This window comes from Malurus melanocephalus, unplaced genomic scaffold, assembly GCF_030028575.1.
Source record: "Malurus melanocephalus ecotype Western Australia unplaced genomic scaffold, MMel_1.1 scaffold_19, whole genome shotgun sequence".
Lineage (NCBI taxonomy): Eukaryota > Metazoa > Chordata > Aves > Passeriformes > Maluridae > Malurus > Malurus melanocephalus.
Window position 1 is genome coordinate 2705258 of NW_026623251.1, and position 18753 is coordinate 2724010.

Genomic DNA, 18753 nt, shown 5'->3' on the forward strand with positions numbered 1-18753 from the left:
AGTTATTCTTTTTTGTTCCCATGAATGTGTCTAATTGCAGCATTGATTAGAGTTACRTCTTCACAAAAAGGGAAAATTGACTCCTGCTGTGTCTAGGTGGGGGATTAGGTTTTTTATGAACAAACCATCTGTTTCTGTGTATACAGAAGACATGTTGAATGTTTTCTTGAAAATAATGTGACAATTGAGTCAATAAACAGGCTCYACTTCCATATAGTTCTTGTAACATCGTTAATCTATCTGCAAGTCTGATCTGATACCATCACTGACACAATTAAAAGTTGTTCTGCTTTTATTCCTCTTTGGTTTATTTTTATTTCAGGCAAACTATGATCTTATGTGACAAGAATGCTTTTGTTTTAGCCATGGATTTCAAGGAAGGGGGGGACATGGGGTGGCTTCTGTTTATCTTTTTGTTTTTCTCATTACCTCAGCTGTAACACTGGAGCACTGCTGTAACGATCAGCTGTGCTTTGGCTCAGGTAACTGGAACAATTATAATTGGGTAAAATTTCTTTTTGTATGTAAATATCCCCHGCTTAAAGAATTTAAATGGGTCTGTAAATGGAAGAAATTCCCCATACTTTTAAGCTGTATGCTTTGGGAAATGTGGTTTATTTGCTGATGTTATTTATCTGTTGTAATAGTCATGTTATAAATGCTACATTCCATTTTATATTTTAGGTCTAAAAATATCTGGAGGGAGATTAAGTGGTTCAATAAGTAACGCTCTAATGGATGACAGAGAATTTCCACCAAATGATCTGCAAATAGATTCAAAGGACAGTCTTCCTGCTAACTACAGGGCAGAAAGTTTGACATCTCATTTGATTCCTTCAGCTGATGAAAATGAAAATCAACTTGACAGTGATGGAAATGAAGTTCTAACCAGTAGTAGCATTGCTATGGGACGACAGGATAAAGGTGAGCAGGATAACATCAATAATAATGAGAATATGGACAGTSGAGACTGGATCCCAAGCTGTAAGGAAAATGAGACTGAGAGAAGATCTGTGAATGTCCATATGGACCCTCAGCTGGAGGAAAAGCCTGTTACAGAAAAGCAGCCAGGTGGAAAAAGAAGTCCAAGAAGCAAAAGAAGCTCCAGTAAAAAATCTAAAGGTACTTCATTGATTTTTTTTTYCTGTTTACTKCAGAAATAACACTGCAGTTTAAATCTGTGAGCTGATAAGAAATGTATTTTAGTTGTTATACTGATTATTTTTAGCATTTTACTGAAGGTTTGGTGTCTTTTGGTTTGTTTTACTTTTTTTTTTCCAGAACTGCTGATAGTCTTCAATCAGATTCAACTCTAAATGCTTTCACCTTCTGTATTTAAGCARTGGCTATTTAGCAAATGTAACACACAAAGTAAACAAAAGTAGAGGGAGGTACACAGTGTCAGTATGGAAATTGGGCTGACTTCCAAAACAAAATAGATAAATTCTGGCGTTATGGTTTTGTTCATTTGAGTATCATGGTTGAGTGCAAGATTTTGGTGTCTTGATCCAATGTCAAGATTTGAAAYCTTGTTATGAGTACCAAATAATTTGATCTTGTCCTGCTGTTGTAAAATTTACTTACATTTTTCAAAGCTTACTGGATAGTCCTAGGCTGCGTGTTTTGGTAACAAATAGTAAAAAAATGTGTTCCAACCAATTTTTGATGTTACTTTTTCTTTAGATCTTTTGGATATGAATTGGATAAGGAAGATGTAATGCCTATTTCATGTTCTTATTTGAGATCCTTCTTCCTTTTTTGAAGGAGTAGGATTTACTGTACCAAAATGTGTCAGGTTTTTGCCACACATCCTAAAGCTTATATGTCATAGTGCTGTATATATATTAATTAAAATCAGTATGTTTCATGCATAAGTTTCTTTGAAAGAACAACTGATTCATGCCTGCTTTTTTTTCCCATGCATTTTAAAATAAGTAATTTTAAAACAGGTCTTTTGTGACCTATTTTGAAAACTGACTATGATATTAAGGAGTTATAGATTAGGCGAAGACTGGAAAGGAAAGAAGCCTTGCATTGTGTGTCTTGTACATAAAGGCAAAATCTAGAAAGGAAAAATTATGTTTTCTAGTGTAGATAAGAGCATTCTAAAATCTGTCATAATAGGGAGAATGACTTTCCAATRATTTCCTTCAGCACTTAATATGCTTCATCTGTAGATTTAAGGTTTAATAATAGAATAAAATGCTTAAAATTAGATTTGCAGAATTAATTGAAAATCAATCATCTGTATGATGTGAAAAACAAAGAGCAAGTTGATGAAAAGTTATACATATAGGTGGACAGAGGTATCTGAAGCACARTGAATGGAAGAAAAGGAAAAAACCCACCTGAACACTGGAAGTTAAACAAACCCGGCAATGTACAATACCACACCAGAGAACATCCTGCCTGCAAAACTCTGCAGAGTTTTGTTGAATTCTTATGGATAAACCCTTGCTACTTTATTAATAAAGAACCTTGATTGTTAGGGAAGAAGATCAAAATATAARATACATTGTATCTTTAGCTTTTTAGATACCCTCACATGATGATTCTTACTGTTTCCACAAAATGCAGCTGGCTGTGTCACAATTGCTTGCAGTTGCAAATGTCATTATTTTAGTGGCAATCTTCCGTTTAGTTTCCAGTACCAGCCATTTTGAATGATTCCTGAATATYTCACTACACCCTCTATATTATAGGACCAAACTACCTTTCTTGCCTTTATACTAACTCAGAGTTAAAGGAGAGRATAATCAAACTAGAGTGGAAGGTTCATGAGTGAGTGACAGCAGAGCACCACACAAGYGAGCTGTAATCTCAAACTGAATACTTGCATGGCATGTATTATTGTAATTTTTTAAAAAAATTAACTCTTGAGAAATCATGGATGAGTGACTCATAACTAAAGAAGGGTCTTTGTGTAGCACACCCATTAGGATTGCTGTTAAATGTTGCCATTCTAGAAAAGATGATGTTTGACTTAAAAAGCATCTTGTGCATATTCTTCCTCCTGCTAGTGATTAAAGCAATTTTTGTGGAATATGGAAAATTACATTTTAGTCACTTTGGTTTACTTGGGACTTGCTCAGCAGAATATTGGTGGTCATTAGAGAAGCCAGTCTTCTGTTCTCAACGTTTTCACTTTAGACGAAAGAGCAAGTACTCGCACTTGTAATGTGTTTGAAACCCTCTAAATAGTTGTTTGTAAGGAATAAACAGTTAYAAGTTTCATTATTACCTTTGTGCAWATGCTTYGAATGTGCTGAAGCCAAAATTATCCCAGCTTCTCAGTAGACTGGAATGCAAATTAAGAATCACTCTGTCTGCTTGAAGAGTCAATATTCTCTGGACAGTAGAGATCCAATAGAGGATTTAGAGGTGAGAGTAGGACAAGGCAAAAGTAGTGATTTGCTTYCATGCTCTGCTTGCCATCTACAATAATCTCAGGACTTTCCCAAGTGGGAATTGATAGCCTGTAATACTTTGGAGTGACTTAGTTGCTTTTTGCGTCCATTTCAGTGTCTGAGAGTAAGTAGTTCCAGGATTTCATCTAATTATTGTTTCAAGAAGCACCTCCTTTCAGCCCTCTTGATGCTTCAGGGGACTTATTAGAGTGGCAAAATTCTGAAAAATCTATCAAAGCTTCTAGATCCCATTRTTTTCTCACATTCTTTTTGTATGCTATTCATAGTTTTGAATGTACTGTGGTTATATCTGGTTAGGGAGAACTGGTGACCAAAGAACAGATGTAAATTTTAACTGAAGAACTTCAAATTTGATGATTATTCGTACTGTAATTTCTTGTAATTAATTGTACTACTTTTAGTGTTGGTAGAGATAGTGATTCATTAAGTTTAATATGTTTCAATATATTTTTGTAAATACGAACTTCAAATTATCCATGTTCTCTGAAAATAAGTTCATTTTTTTCAAAAGGTCAGTCCTAGCATAACTGGTAACTTGATGCTGTAAAATCAGTGTATGATTCCTTAACATAGCATAGCAGGATAACCTGCACTCCCATCTTTTTTCCCCAAGTTAAATTCTGCAGCACATGCTTTTTCTGTAAATTATTTTACCTATTTATTAAAGCAGCTTGAAGGTGGAGGAAGGAAGTGCCTTAGTTTGAGACAATGTTTGCAGAGAAAAAAYGTTACAGAGTAAATGTTGCCTCTGAAGTGAAAAATTTGATAATTTTTTCCCGCCAATGTGAAATAGATGTTCAGGCAAAAGTGAAGAGAAAAAAAAGTAGTTTATTAACAAAGCACAGTGCCCACAGGACACAGATAAAAAGTAACTGTTAGATATTTAAAAGTCCAGGAACGCATGCCACCCGCTCCCCCCACAGCCGCTCGACCACATGGTGCGGAGAAAGAAAGATGGCAGCTCCTGTCCCCAGGAAAAAGAAACAAAAGAAAAAAAASAGTCCATGCGGCCACTCAGGCAACAGTGGCAAAACCTGATGGCAGTCCTCTCCCCACGGTGGATGAAACAGAGGGCTCTGTGTGCTTTTCTGTCGCTGGCTTGGCTTCTTCCAGAGTCTGGGACAAGACGGAGCGGCGCTGCTTGTCCCTGCTGGCCGCTGAATTGCTCCAGAAGAAAAATCACAGGAGCCGCAGAGAGGGGGTGGCAGTTCAGGGAAAACTGTTTTGCCCAAGCTAACCAACTCGGGCTAGCTAAATGGCAACAATGTAACTCTGCGGCACCCAGTGAGCTGAGGTCCCAAAAGCAAACAGCTCCATGGCAGCCCCGGCTTTTAAACTGCCTGCGCTGCTCCTGCCCCTTTCTTCTGGGTCAGATTTGAAGGCACAGGCACCTTTGGGGCATACAAGCTGACGGAATATAGGAATASAGGATTGGCACAGCATCAACCCAAGTCAGGAAGTAAGTGTAGTGTTTGAAATGGATTTGATTTTGAAGCAACTGAAATATAGGAATATGAGATAGTCAAATTATATGAAAATTCAAGCGATATTTTGTTTACGTTTCTGCGCCGCACTAAACAAGATCCTGGGCTTGCTCAGTTGAAGTTATCCCTTTATCACCAGCACTTTTGTCRTAAAATCTCTTCTCTTAAAAATGAATGGTGTTTAAATATTTCCTGGTCTTTTTTTCTTTTTTATTTTTTTCTCAATAGTTCTTGAATGAATCAGTCTGAACCAGCTTTCTGTATTGAGTACCAAAGAATGTTTAAAAAAAGAGATTGCCATATGTTTTCTCTACTAGAAACTTCTGTTACTGGTGACTTAAGCTAGTGCTGCTGCTGAATGTGAAAATTAAAATTCAGTTAAAATCCAGGGACAGCATCCATAATTTTATTTTGATAGAAAATCCCTCATGCTTGTACCTCTGATTCATTCTTGGGTAAGTGGCAAGAGCATCTTGATGTCATATGCTTGCAGTACTGACAAAGAAAAAACACTGAGATGTTGAAAAATATATTTGTTCATTTTTATTTGCAAAGTGTGTCAAAAATTGAACTTTTTTAGGTAAATGTGGGGCTGCTTCTGTGAAAAATTGGAAKTTTGCTTCTCCCCATGTCTTAGGAAACATTGGCATACCCAACTGGGTATGGAAGGGGTCAGTTGAAACATTTGTGAATCTGGCAGAGCAAAAACTTGAACACAGCTCTCTGCCACAAGTGTGCTGAGTGCTCTGGCCACTGATGTCTTCTGTGTCTTTTAACATACACTTTCATAAAGGCTTTGGTTCCATTCTAGGGTGGAGTAAATATCAGTGCTTTAGAAAATGAAAAAACATAATCCTTGTTAAAAAACCAGAAATATATGTAAGATACCAAAATATTGTAAAAAAAAAATTATCTGCTTTGGACAGTAAGATTGACTGATTCCTAGAAAAATCAGTATTGTATACTGTTTTCAAGAACAAGGGGAAAAAATAAATAGGGATCTTGGCCCATAACATCTTTATRTTGAAATAGCATTACTGAGTGTTAAAATAAAAGCTCTTTGTTGTAGTGCTACTATGGCACAAATACTATGTTGTGTCAAAAATCAAACAAGGTAGAATTAATCCAAATAACTGTAAGGCCTTGCTTTAGGAATCAGGGAAGAAATTTGAGGGCAGAATCTGATTCTGAGTGACAGCTSAACTGTATGTCTGAGTAATAATGGACTTTATAAACTATGTGTTAGCAACAGTATCATGATAACATTGAAACTGAGGTTTTTCATTATTGTTGCTATTGAGCATTTGGAGTCAATGTTCATGTTTTGATATGGCAGGTGATTATTAACTGCTTAATAAAGCACAGCTTGAAGTGATTTTTGGTTTCTTTGTTTGTTTTTCTGAGAGAAAAGATTTGCCAGAACATGAGTATCCTCTTTTCTGGTTTCATGATAATGTGCTAAACAGGAAGCTGTATATTTAAAGACAGCCTTAATTCCATCTCTAGAAGTATTTCCTGGTTTGTATCTTGCAACCAGTTATGTCTCTTATTGCTTTGGCCCACAGGAAGCCCAAATAAATACCGGAAAATCAGAGATGTGTTTTAATATTGAAAAAGCCATGTTAAGTTACACCCATATTTTCTCTGGCAGTAAGTCCTGTGACAATAGCCACCCACAGAGATTATTAGTACTCCTGGCCTGGATTGTTTACTTAATAAAGTCTTTAAAATAACCAAAAGTAAAATGGTGGAGCATTCTGTGGATGAGCTAATGCTTTTCTTAGACCCTAAATCTTAAACTGACTCATCACTTTTACATTTCAGATGCAATGAATGCAAGGGGGTCTGAAACGGAATGCCCAAGCTGAAGACACAAAGTTACTTGAAAAGTGCCCTCACCTGTCCTGCTTTTAAATGATAACATGATATTCAGAAAATTGGGTGTAGCTGGGGAGCAATACTCATCATAACTTGAGTTTATTAAAGTTTATTATGCACATTTCTATGGCCAAATTCTCGAAACTGTTTTAAATAATTACAGGATTATTTTTTAAAGTTTAATCTTATATAAGTGTGTCAAATTCAATGTTRTTTCATGGAAAACAAATGTTCATTAATTGCTGGAGTCTACTATAGTTTTCTGGTTGCCCCTAAGAGAATGTGTTATAAGAAGCTGTAATGTATTGCTTTTATTCTCTGATCTTTGTGAGAAACTGATCCAGTCAGTATATGGGTWGTTGATTTCTCTGACTACTGCTGCCCTTACTACTGCTTTACATTTCTTCCTTTATCTCATTTAACATTTTCTCATAATTATCATCTTTATGATCAGAAATATATGACAGGTTTTGCATTTCTAACAATAAAATTTTGTATTTGCACCCAAAAGGTTTTTTCCTGTAATATTCTTACACTGTTATGCTTTACATTATTCTTTTTATTTCCACCTGAATGCTTGACTTTTTTTGACTTCTGTAAAACWGGAGGCAGGCAACAGTGAACTGCCAGGAAATGTACCATGGAGAACCTAGTTTTCTGTCTAGCAAGAAGTTCTGGAATCTAAATTCAGTTTACACATCCTTGTCTCAATATTACCAGCCTCGATCAGCACTACTGGCTGGTTCCCTGGACTCGCAAAAAAAAAACTAAGCAGCTATTTAGAAGGGTTTTCTTTTTCACTCAGCAGGACAGTCCCTTTAGACATCTCTCTACTACGACAGAATCCCACACTGTCATTATCTACTTCTTTCTATCCTTTAAGATCCTATTGTCATTGTGAGGAACCACTGTCTTATCATCTGAAGAAYAGGAAACTGTCAAATTGTCCTTCCTTTCTTCTTTGTGTCTGTCCATCCCCAGGACACCTCCTTATAGGAGTAAGGTGACTGAGAACCTCATTCACATTGTTCTTATCTGCCTGCTATATGCCCTTTTTGAGCAAAACTGCATTCTAAATAACTTTCAGGTCATCCTGGTCTCTTATTAATAGCTCTGTGGAGCACTTTCAGTCTAAGTGTTTTGATTTTTTTTTCCCCAGTTAGAAGTGTACAAATACATCTGTGTGTTACTGTGTTCTGTTAGGTAGGGGACTTGACAGTGAGACAGACCTGTCACAACTAATTTTGACAAGGCCAGTGTTTATTTGAGCAGGGATGTTATTTAAGATACTAGGGTTTTATTAATGATGTTCATATTAAGTTGCTTTTTCAGGAAACATCAATGTATTTTTTTGAATCTTTACATAAGCATTTGTCCTTTTTAAAGGAGTTTCTGCAGTGGGAACCACAGCAATCCAGGATGAAAATACTCTTATTAGAGATGCTGATTCTGTGCAGGCCGAAGATGCTGTTGGAGCAAAGGAAAACTTTCACCCAAAAGAACAAAAGCAAACACTGCAGTCCCTTTTCACTTTGCTTCGTGAAGAGGTTGAGCAGATGGATTCAAAGATACTGCCCCTGTGTCTCCATCAGGTACTTTCTGTGATTCTGTGGTGCTGCACCCAATTTTATTTTTGAGACTTTTTTTTCATTAGGGAGAATATGCATGAATGCAATTTATGCCAATACTCATATCTGAACAGGATATTTTGATGCATAACAGATGGTCGAGACAAATATCTCCTCTAAGAATTTCTTATTTTTTTTAAATTATAAATTGCCTTGTATGTATGTTTGCATTTAAAGGAAATTCTTAAGGATGGGTTTCTAATTCCCCAAATGGTGAAATTATAGTTTGGCAGGAAGATTTTAATATCCCTTGAATGAGGTTTGTAAGACACTGGTAGTTACAAGACAGCAGATACCTAAATAACGTTTTAACTCTGGAACTGTGGCAGACTTCTTTCTAGCATAAATTTTAATAATGAATGCTAGGATTCAAGATTGCGTAGTGTATACCTTTACAGAAGCACAGAAGCCACACCTGCAAGACCAAAGAAAAAACTTATTTGAAAAGCAATTTTTCCTACAAACTGTSTAGTATGTTGGTCTTTTTTCCTGGAGGTTATGATGCGCAATGAAAATGTGGATGGAACTTGATATGATGTTTATTTACAGTTTAGCTGTGTCAGACTAACAGCAGACTAGAAAACTTCTTGCTTGGCTGTGATGTCTAATATGGGCCATATGTAGATACTACACTTACCTGATTTGACTTAGCTGGATTGTCTTTATTTTGGAAAATTCGATGGTTTTATTATTTTAAATTTCTAAACTGCAGTGACACTCCTGTATTCTTATTCTCTTTGATATAAATAAGTGATTATATGGGAGAAAGAGGTTTCTTTTTATTATCGCTTATTATAGATAAACTACATTTGATGTAACATTTAAAATTATTTTTTCCAATCTGTGCTTGTGCAAAGATATTTGATACTGTTCCTTAACTTAGGAGAAGCTGAGCTTTAGGGTTAACAATTAGTATTTATAGCCACATCAAATTTGATGGTTGTTCATGAGTCAGTACAAAGGTCATTTTTGGGAAACAAACTAGGGCAAAAATTTAAAACACTTTACAAACATCAAAGAGAGCTATTGCACATGATGGATGTGAAATCGGTTGCTTTTTGGATGAGGAAGCCAAACCATAAGGGGAAGAACCTTTTGAAAACCATACAGGAGCTATGACAGGACGAGAACAGAATCTGCATGTTCAGATTAAAACATRTACTCAAATACTAGCTCCTTTTTCTTAAAAATTATCAAGCATTTTGAATGGAGTGTTTGAAAGAAAGCTAATGGGACTTACAAGAATCATGACATGGTTTTTAACTGGGGACAGGAGGGGGAAGGATTTTAATTTTAGTATTCCGGTRAGGCGAGTCTATTAGGAATTTTTTCTCTTTCTAGTGAATTAACCTGTCATCTTCAGGTTTTGGGGTTTTTTTTCAGATTGCTAATACAGCCTGACAGTAACATTAAACCAACTCTAGCAAATACTCTTCTATCACATTCTCATTTTATTCTTTATGACAAAATTCAATGTAAAATGAAGGGCTTTGTCAGATGTTCTGGAGTATTAACAATCCATGGTGTTTGTGGGAAGCCTGTGTTGAATATTTAAAGGCTGTGGGATAATGGGGGCTGTTCTAAGAGTCAACTTTTAATTAAAATAGGATATAATTTTTTTTCTGTGTTGAATGGGATTCATATTATTTCTTGAGGATTCATTACATAATCTAAGAAGTACTTTTTTATAAAACATAGTTAGAGCTTTGACAGTTCCAAAAATCCTTAGGAGACTACTGTGGATAGCAGACAAAATGTGCAGATAAAGAGCCTTAAAAGTCACTTACCATTCTCTTTTGAAGATGCTGGACTCAGAATGGTCTAGTGTTTAGCAAGAAGGCTGAAAGCCAAGAAATGCAATTTGTAATCTATGCTTCTCTTATCAAGATGCTGTCTTTTTTGAGCAATCATCTTTAGACTTTAACAGAAAGTGCTTATTTAAGACCTCCATTTTGCGACTACTTAAACTGATATGCACCCAAGATTTCATGACTGAATTTTTGTGTGCTSCCACAGAAGTCATTGGAGTATCATCCATGAGATGCCTCAATCTGAATGTTCTGGTATCAGGGTACCTGCAGTTCCTGGGTGCATTTTGCAAGCTCTACCCTTGCCTCACCATGCCTGGCAAATAGGAAGACTGCCAAAATTCGCTGTCCCTGAGGACTGATTAGTTGTTGCTTGTAAAGGTCACTGATAGTGTAGAGCTCTGTGGAATAATTCTGAGGTTTATATTTTTTTGTATTTCATTGCATTTACAAACAAAGATGTCAGTATTCCTCAGCTTTCTAGGAAAGCCTGCAGTTTTCTAACAGGCACAAATAAGTTATTGTTGCAATTCTCAAATATTTTTTGTCTACAGGGAGACAAAAGACAGTTCTTTTCTCAWCAGTCAGGGAACCTCCATTTCTCTGTTTTAACACGTTGCAAATAATGTTCAGGGGAGCACAACAATGATCTTAATTTGATCAAACATAAGGAAACATTGGTCAGGCACAGAAGTCAAACTCTTGAACTCATATCAGTAAAAATAGTACTTCTGTTCTAGGTCATTTTAAAGCTTTCTAATAAGATAACTAAAATGCTTCTGAAATTATTGTTTTAGCAACATAAAACTTAACTTAGATTTGGATAAATATGTTTTGTGTGAGAGGACTTAATATTTCTTTGGTCTTTGAAACTCTTTTAAAGCRTTTTCCCTAAAATAGGAATACATGTATTTTGTCTGAACATTCATATTTTACCCAAACTAAATAGGAGCCTGCAACCAGATGTTTAAAACAATGATAAAAAGCTTATATTGCATCCTTATCACTGTCATAAAAATTACAGATTCCTAWTTTTTTTTTCACTTTTGCAGATAGCTGAGACCTATTTTCAAGAGGAGGAATGTATCCTTTTACTTGCAGAAGTTGTTGCACAATATTAAAATAATGTGGCATGAATAAACATAGAAGACAAATGCTTTAACATTAACTCACATGTTGTGGATCAGGGTTATAAAAATTATAATTTTCCATGAATGAATACACAATATGCTAGCAAATCCTCCTCAATCAAACAACTGGAATGTGAGTTAAGTGATAAATTTACTTCCAACAGCTGTACTGATGAAATCATTAGTCGCTGGACATTAAAAAGGAAGTAAGAAGATATTTTCAAAGAACTTTCGCTTTTATAGGATAACTTATATTCTAAATATTAATAACTGGGAATATGTCCAGTTTAGAGATAGGATATGTACTATATCAAAGAGGTTACTTATAGTAATGATAACATTGTCACAACAATTGATTACAATATATACTACAAATGTCTAGAGTGGAATAAAAATACCAAACACACTGAGCTGAGATAAGCAATCTACAAACAATAGCAAAATGGTGTTTGACAAATGCTAATTAGTCAAAATCATCAGGGTAGTGTGAGAAATTGTTGTAGGAAAACGTGGATAATTGCTTCTGGGAACAGTTTAATAGTCCTGTTTATTGTGATYTGTTCCTAGATAATGCAAGTAAATTTGGTCAGAAAGTTGTAATAGTTGAACTGCTGATAATTACTCTGATATATTTCAGTAATTGTGTGAAAGAATAAAAATTTAAAATCTAAAGTGAAGTTATAGTTTTTGAAAAGTTGAACTGGGATTTCCTCTTTGCTTTAAGGGGAAAAAGATCATATTATAAAAAGAAGAGGCCAGTGGTAAGCCTTTAAAGTATATGTGATTCACTAAGATGCATCAAATATTACAGAATTTTTGCATACAGATTTCTTTATTGTGTAATTTGTTACAAACAAAATACAGCAAATAGGCAATGTAATTGTTCAGTAGGCTAAATAACAAGCCAACAGTTGCAATATTATAAAAGCAACATATAAAATAAAATATCCATCACTGTCTTAGAGGACTGCACTTTTGTTTAGGTCATCCTAATTCAAAAGTGTCTGTCAGAAAATCCAAAATGCACAGCGCAATTTGAAGGCATGGAAAAATGCTGTAATAAATTATGGTGCAGGGGGAAATACAGTAAATTTAAAATTTAAACAGCATGGTAGAAACAATTCCTCYTTCATCAAATTGCTTTAATTGAAAGGCACTGTATTTAAAGCTGATCAAAGGAAATATTTTTAATGCAATGTACACCTGATGTGTGGAATTCAACACCACTATATAATACATATTTATGAAGGATATCTCCACTGTACCTCCAGCCATCAGTTTCCTGAGGTTAATAAAGAACTTACTTGATCATGTTGCACTGTATTAATTATCCATGACAGACATTTTAATTCATCCAGTGTGGAACCTCATATTAACAATAATTCAGGGTTTGTTGCTSTGATCCTCTAAGGCTCTCTCTGTGMTCTGTAATTCTGTTTCTAATAACAGATTTCCTGAAGACAGGGAATACTCTTTCCATTAATATTGTTGTTCATCAGCCGTGCTATGTATGTGTTGCATGAGGCTAACAAGAATAACAAGTACTGGTTGGGTTTTTGTAATAATTACTCCAGTGTTTTAATTAGCATAAATAATGGAAAGTAGTTTTTCTGTATTACTAATAACCTCATTCACTGTACTTCTCTCCTCATAGTATTGTAGAATTACATTTCAAGTAGGTGGTAAAACAGCTTTAAACGGCACAACTCAGGCTTGGTGGAACTAGAAWTATCCTGACTATTGTAAAATATGTGAATATCAAAATACCTTTGTAAATATATTGATAATCCCAAGCAAGGAGAAAGAGTTCTACACATGGAAGTAAAGTGAGCAAAATCTTCAGGAAAATAAAAGGTAAACTCAGCAGTCTAACAGTGTTGTAAATCATAGTTGAAACGGGGACAGGTATTTTTCAAAAGTTAAAGTTGGATAAATTGTTTTAATACTGTCTCCAGCTGGTCAGTAGAAAGGAGCCATGTTTTCAGTTAGTCATGATCATTGGCATATATCTGTATTTCTTGGGAGATACATGCTGGTAYTTGTGTAATTGTTTTGCTTTTCATTTCCCAGAAATTTCATTTTTTGGTACCAACTATAAGCCTAGTAACATTTCACTTGTTTTTTTTCTAGAAAGATCTTTTGTTATGCTTAAGGCATGTGGGAAGAGGTAGCTGCTGAAAAGAATAGGATTTTCATTTTTTGAATGTTTCTCAACTTACTTTTCCTCTTGCCTGCTGTTTTCATGTCTGCTATTTTGTTTCTTTCTTGCACAGAAATCTGGATGCTAGCCATTTTTCATTTTGATTCACTTATTTCAAATTTCCAGTGTACAATTACTTCCCTTTCAAACATGGTGCCAATTATGAATGTCATACCATGTCCACATATGTGTGCATTTGCCTTTAACCTTCCATTCAGATGAGAAGGCAATGAAGTTCATTCAGCTTGAACGACTGTATCATGAGCAGCTGCTTGCAAATCTTTCTTCCATACAGGAACAGTGGGGTGAGTATCAGCTAAACTAATCTGATAGAAAGAAGACTTACTTTAGTTTGTATTTCCAAATAATAGAGTTATCCATATTTCCAGGCTAAAAAAAGTTCCWTAGCAGAAGCAGCATTTATATCAGAATTTCTCTGAGCTTGGTACAAGGAAAGTATTCCTGCTTTGGATTTATTTGCACACATTAAATTATCAAAGTGAAAATAGTTTGTAATTCTTTATTTTATTATCAAGACTGACCCATGGCTMTTTCTAACTTATTTTTGGGTTAGGGTTGATGACTCTGATGTGATGAAAATAAAGTATATTCTGAAAGAATATGGTGCTGCTCTACGTAGTGTGAAAGATGATTGTAGAACACACAGAGAAAAGTTGTCAATATTTTTCTGTTGATTAGTTTCACCCATTTGTTTTCTATTAWGCAAATACTACTTTTATAATATTTTGAGTAGAAATTATTTTGATTTAATTTAGAAAGAAAATGGAAAACAGCTGTTCCTAGCACAGTTACAACAGTTAGGACTTCAGATAAAGAACTGAGTGGCCAAGAATTGGAAAAGCTTACTAGAGTTTGCTCTTCACATCAACAGTAAGTATAAGAAAGTATTATTACTTCTCAAACAAATACATTACTGAACTATTGTCTCCTTGACAATGTGGGTGTTTTAAAATAGTGTCAAAATAAAAGTTGTCTCCCGCTGACTGAATTTGGTTATAAAGTGGTAGTTTTTTTCTAATATGTAACTAAAATATTTTTGTTACCATCAGTTTTTCACATTGTTTTAATATTTGTTTGGGGAATGTATGAAAAGTAGATCTGAACTGGTTTTAGCACATCATCAGTTTTCCAGAAATGGGAGTTTTGAATTTTATTATTTCAGCCAAAGTAAAAACTGAATAGTGTTAATTAAGGAAGAGAGAGAYTCTAGAACTCATGATGGTGTTCATGTTGATCACCTACTGTTTTAATTATTGTTTGGAAATGCAATTGCCCAACATCTCAGACCTCAGCACCTGTACCTACCCTATAGGATTTTATTCCCAAATTTCCACATTTTAGGACAATTCCTTGATGCTTTAAGTAGTCCTTATTATCTCCTATTAATTTCATATAGGTTGCATTTCTGTGAAGCAGTGGTTCTGTACTTTCCTAGCATGACAGTATTCTGAACAGTGAATTATCMGTTCATATCTGGTTTGCCTGATCCATCAGCCTCCTGAATCAGTATAATCACAGTATAACAAACTTGTGAGCAGTGCCCAGGATGCCTTTCTCGCTAGTAACACGTTGGGATTGTATCCATCAGGAAGGAGGAGGAGATCTGTTCTTTCATGGGTGATTGTCCTATTGTCTGGACATTGAAGGGACAGATAGAAAAAATTACGTGAGTTGCCACTGAAAAATGATCAGCCAAAAGCAATGAGGAAACTAATCACATTCAAGGGCAATGAAAAGGCCTGCCTGTGACAGGAGAGATGCTCTCAGATGGGAAGAAAGAATTTTTCTAGTATGTTTGCATTGGCTTAGTCAGTCTGGGTGTATCAAAAGCCAAAATGCTGCTATAGTTCATGAAGAGTATGATTTGGCTATCAGGATTTTTTCTTCTGGGTAATGGTACCAAAGTTTGAAAACACCCCAGCTGATTTCCAGAACCCAGGGAGGGATTGTTTATTTGTGTTCTGAATGCCTTTGGGAGGGAGCCCTGGAAAGGTATTCCAGCATTCCCACAGGAAGAGGGGSCAGGTGTGGCACCGTAGCTGCAGGTTTGCACCCGCCAAGTGCTGCTGCTCAGAGATTGAGCTGAGTGCCTGCGGGCTCCCTCAGCCTACATTTCCCTGCACATGACCTTGCAAGCCCACAGAAAGAGACTCAAGTCTGTTGTGATTTATATGCTGCAACGAGCAGCACTTCCCTCTTGTCACCTTGTTGAGAATCACTCTGCTTTCTCCTTCATTTCAGTGATGAATATCATTCCCTATTCTGAGAAACCCTACAATTTGATACAAATTAAGGCTTGTGTTCATTTGCTGTGATAAGTTCTATTTAATATTATTACTCTTTTGAACTCTCTAGACAAAAGACTGTTTGCTTTTATTGTTTCATATAGGGTTTTGTTCTAAGCATTACACTCAACATACTTTTAAATTAAAATTACACTGTAATTTTTAATGAATAACAGGCAGGTCTTGGAAAATGTGGGCATTTTGCTTTTGTAATTGAAAGTAATGTAACTGAAGATTTCTGATACTGAAGATTTGCAACTACATACTGGACATTTTCTCTTTAAATATAGTTTTGAGTGTCCTTTATTTGAATTTTAAATCATAAAATTTAAAAGTCAATGTAACTTTTTGAAGTTTTTGTTAGAGGATATGAACAACAGTACTTTTCCCTCATCTCTCCTATTTTTTTCAATAGCTTTAAATAAAATGCTCTGCATTTTATATTCATTGCTGTATGAAAGACTGCGAGACAGATCATGTGTGATAAATCACATTGTGCATGAATCTCTGTCCAACTGGCAAAGTCCACAGCGACTGTGAGCAGTGTTGATTCACCTGTGAATCTGAATGGAGTCAGTGGGWGCTGCTGTACCTTACACAAGCCAGGAAATGTGTCTTAGTCTGTGGAGAGGGAAATACGTTTTTTGGGGGGATATTTCATTCCTCCATCTCTCTTATAGTGATCAGTATTTTAARTAGCAGTGGATCTCAAGTCCTTACGTGATTTTAAAAGTTTTTTTTAGAGTTTCTTCTGAACAGAACCTTTTACAGGAATTTATGTTGCTTGATATGTTACAGCAAATTCTCTTTGACTGCTTTCTCAATTAGGTGGAACAATGTTAGGGCTGACTGGTCCTCTGATGAKATTTGTGCAAGTACAGATCTGTGCTTGAAAGTATGCTACAGGCTGACACTGTTTCAGTGGAAGAAAAGTTCTGTGCTAATTTTAGAGCAGAGCAAAGGTCTCTAAGCTTTCAATTACATTTATTATGAAGAATGTTGCTACTAAGTTGTTTAATTTATTCTTCTTTTCTTTATTGCTGCAGGCCRCAGGCATCCAAAAATAAGGTAAGCAGCCGTTGAATTGAATTCTGCTCTGTCAAAGATTGATAATAAATAGATTTTAAATATGAGATAAAATCTTTCAAGTTCAGAAGCTCTTTGAAGTTTGAATGTGTAAAAAAGTTACAACTTTSCTGTTTAATTCCAAAAACTACTGGAAATACTATCATATTTTACAGCTAGTAGCTGCAGAAAGTACGTGGGAAAGCTGTTATTTGCCTCAGTTAATGGAATCCAAAAATTTAAAGGAAAGAGAAGCTACTGCTTTTAAATCAGGTATGTGTGTATGTATGAGCATGTATGAGCATATTGCATATGTTTGTTTTAAATATTATACTACAATTATATATTCCTATCAGTACAACGAAGCTATTTCATCTGAAGCTGCAGCATTTGTTGGATTTCTGCAGATGCACAAATGGATGAAATTTTTTTTCACACCTGCACAATGGGCATGCTTATGCAACTTTCATTAGTCGTTGATATTCAGAATTGTAAAGTAATTCTAGCCCCTATCAAAAAAGTCTTAGCTGTGCATGCATTTATAGCAGTGTGCATAAGCTACAAAACTGTAAAACTAGAGGAAGATGCATTATTTGTATGTCTAAAATAAAAGRTAATCAACCTGATGACAAACGTTCTGAGGTGTGGCAACTCAGTATAGTTCACAGTATTAGTAACTATTTTAACTTACATGCAATATACTGATATTTTTCTGAAACAGCACAGGAAATGATGATGCTTTTGGGRGGTCTTGAAGAGAAAAACATGCTTCAGTTAATTATTTTTATTACATACTTTTATGTCAGCCTCATTTTCCTTTTTCCACCTTGGGGCAGTGGCTRTTTTGTTTGAGTAATTTGTTAGAATCTTTGCGTTCTTATGAAACATTTACAAATTAATGAATTGCTAAAATGGACAGAGTGGAAAAGAATATTGATAGACTACCAGGCTGAACTTTCTTTCTCTCTTCTCTCTCTGAGCAAAAAGTTTCTTTTTTGCCATATTTCAGTTGCAAAAATTGGCCTAAACTAAGTACCTTTCCTCAAAACCGGCTAGAATTTCTCATAAGATGAGGATTGGCCTAAGTGATTCTAGGAGGTCCCTGTCAACTTAAACTATCCTTCAAGTGTGTATCAGCCAGGATGTTCAGGAGAATCAGAAATTAACAAAGATACAGAGTCTCAGTTCCTTACATGTGTGGATCCTCCTTGTCTCCATCCACTTTTACCATGACMCCTATACTGCCTTTTTCTCCACCTTAATTCTTGTAACCTAACTACACACGAAACATTGGAAACACAAAACAAACRTTCTACACCTCAGAAAGCAGATCAAAAGAACACAGTGCTTTTCATTTTTGGATGGTTGGAAATTCCAGTGGRAAAAAAATTGGGTGATCACAATTTTTCCACTGATTTTATTCCAAGTAGCAACAAAAACTTTCTGGAGAGCAGAATTTCTGAACATTTGAACATTCTGAAMTYAGGAGCATTTTGTTTTGTTGTTTAAATACTCTAATACAACATCTTGATGTACTGTGGAATTACTTAATGGTGTAAATGGATTTTGTCATGCCTTTCTCTTTTTTTTCATCCCCTTCTCTTAATGTAAATCTTGTCAAAATGTCATCAAAATCCTCGGGTTCCTGTGAAACGTTGGTAAATTCATAAAGCTGTCTCATCCAATAAAAAGCAGTTCTGGTGAGAACTTTTCAGCAGTGCTAAGTACCTTCAATATAAACACAGGAATATTTCCACCCTAACTCAAGTTTAAATTTGCAAAAGATGCTTTTCACAAGATAAGCATGTTCTTGACTAAGCAATGAA

At 35.3% G+C, this 18753-nt stretch overlaps 1 protein-coding gene across 1 annotated transcript in view; it reads left to right on the plus strand.

Moving 5' to 3' along the window:
* Positions 1–688: 688 nt before the first annotated feature.
* CNST (consortin, connexin sorting protein) overlaps positions 689–18753 on the plus strand; it is a 35072-nt gene continuing 17007 nt past the window's right edge. The window contains exons 1-7 of the mRNA XM_057389758.1: positions 689–1122; positions 8177–8382; positions 11279–11309; positions 13775–13861; positions 14333–14447; positions 16909–16930; positions 17104–17200. Coding sequence (XP_057245741.1) covers positions 735–1122; positions 8177–8382; positions 11279–11309; positions 13775–13861; positions 14333–14447; positions 16909–16930; positions 17104–17200 — 946 coding nt within the window. The 5' untranslated portion in view covers positions 689–734. The remainder of the gene's footprint in view (positions 1123–8176; positions 8383–11278; positions 11310–13774; positions 13862–14332; positions 14448–16908; positions 16931–17103; positions 17201–18753) is intronic.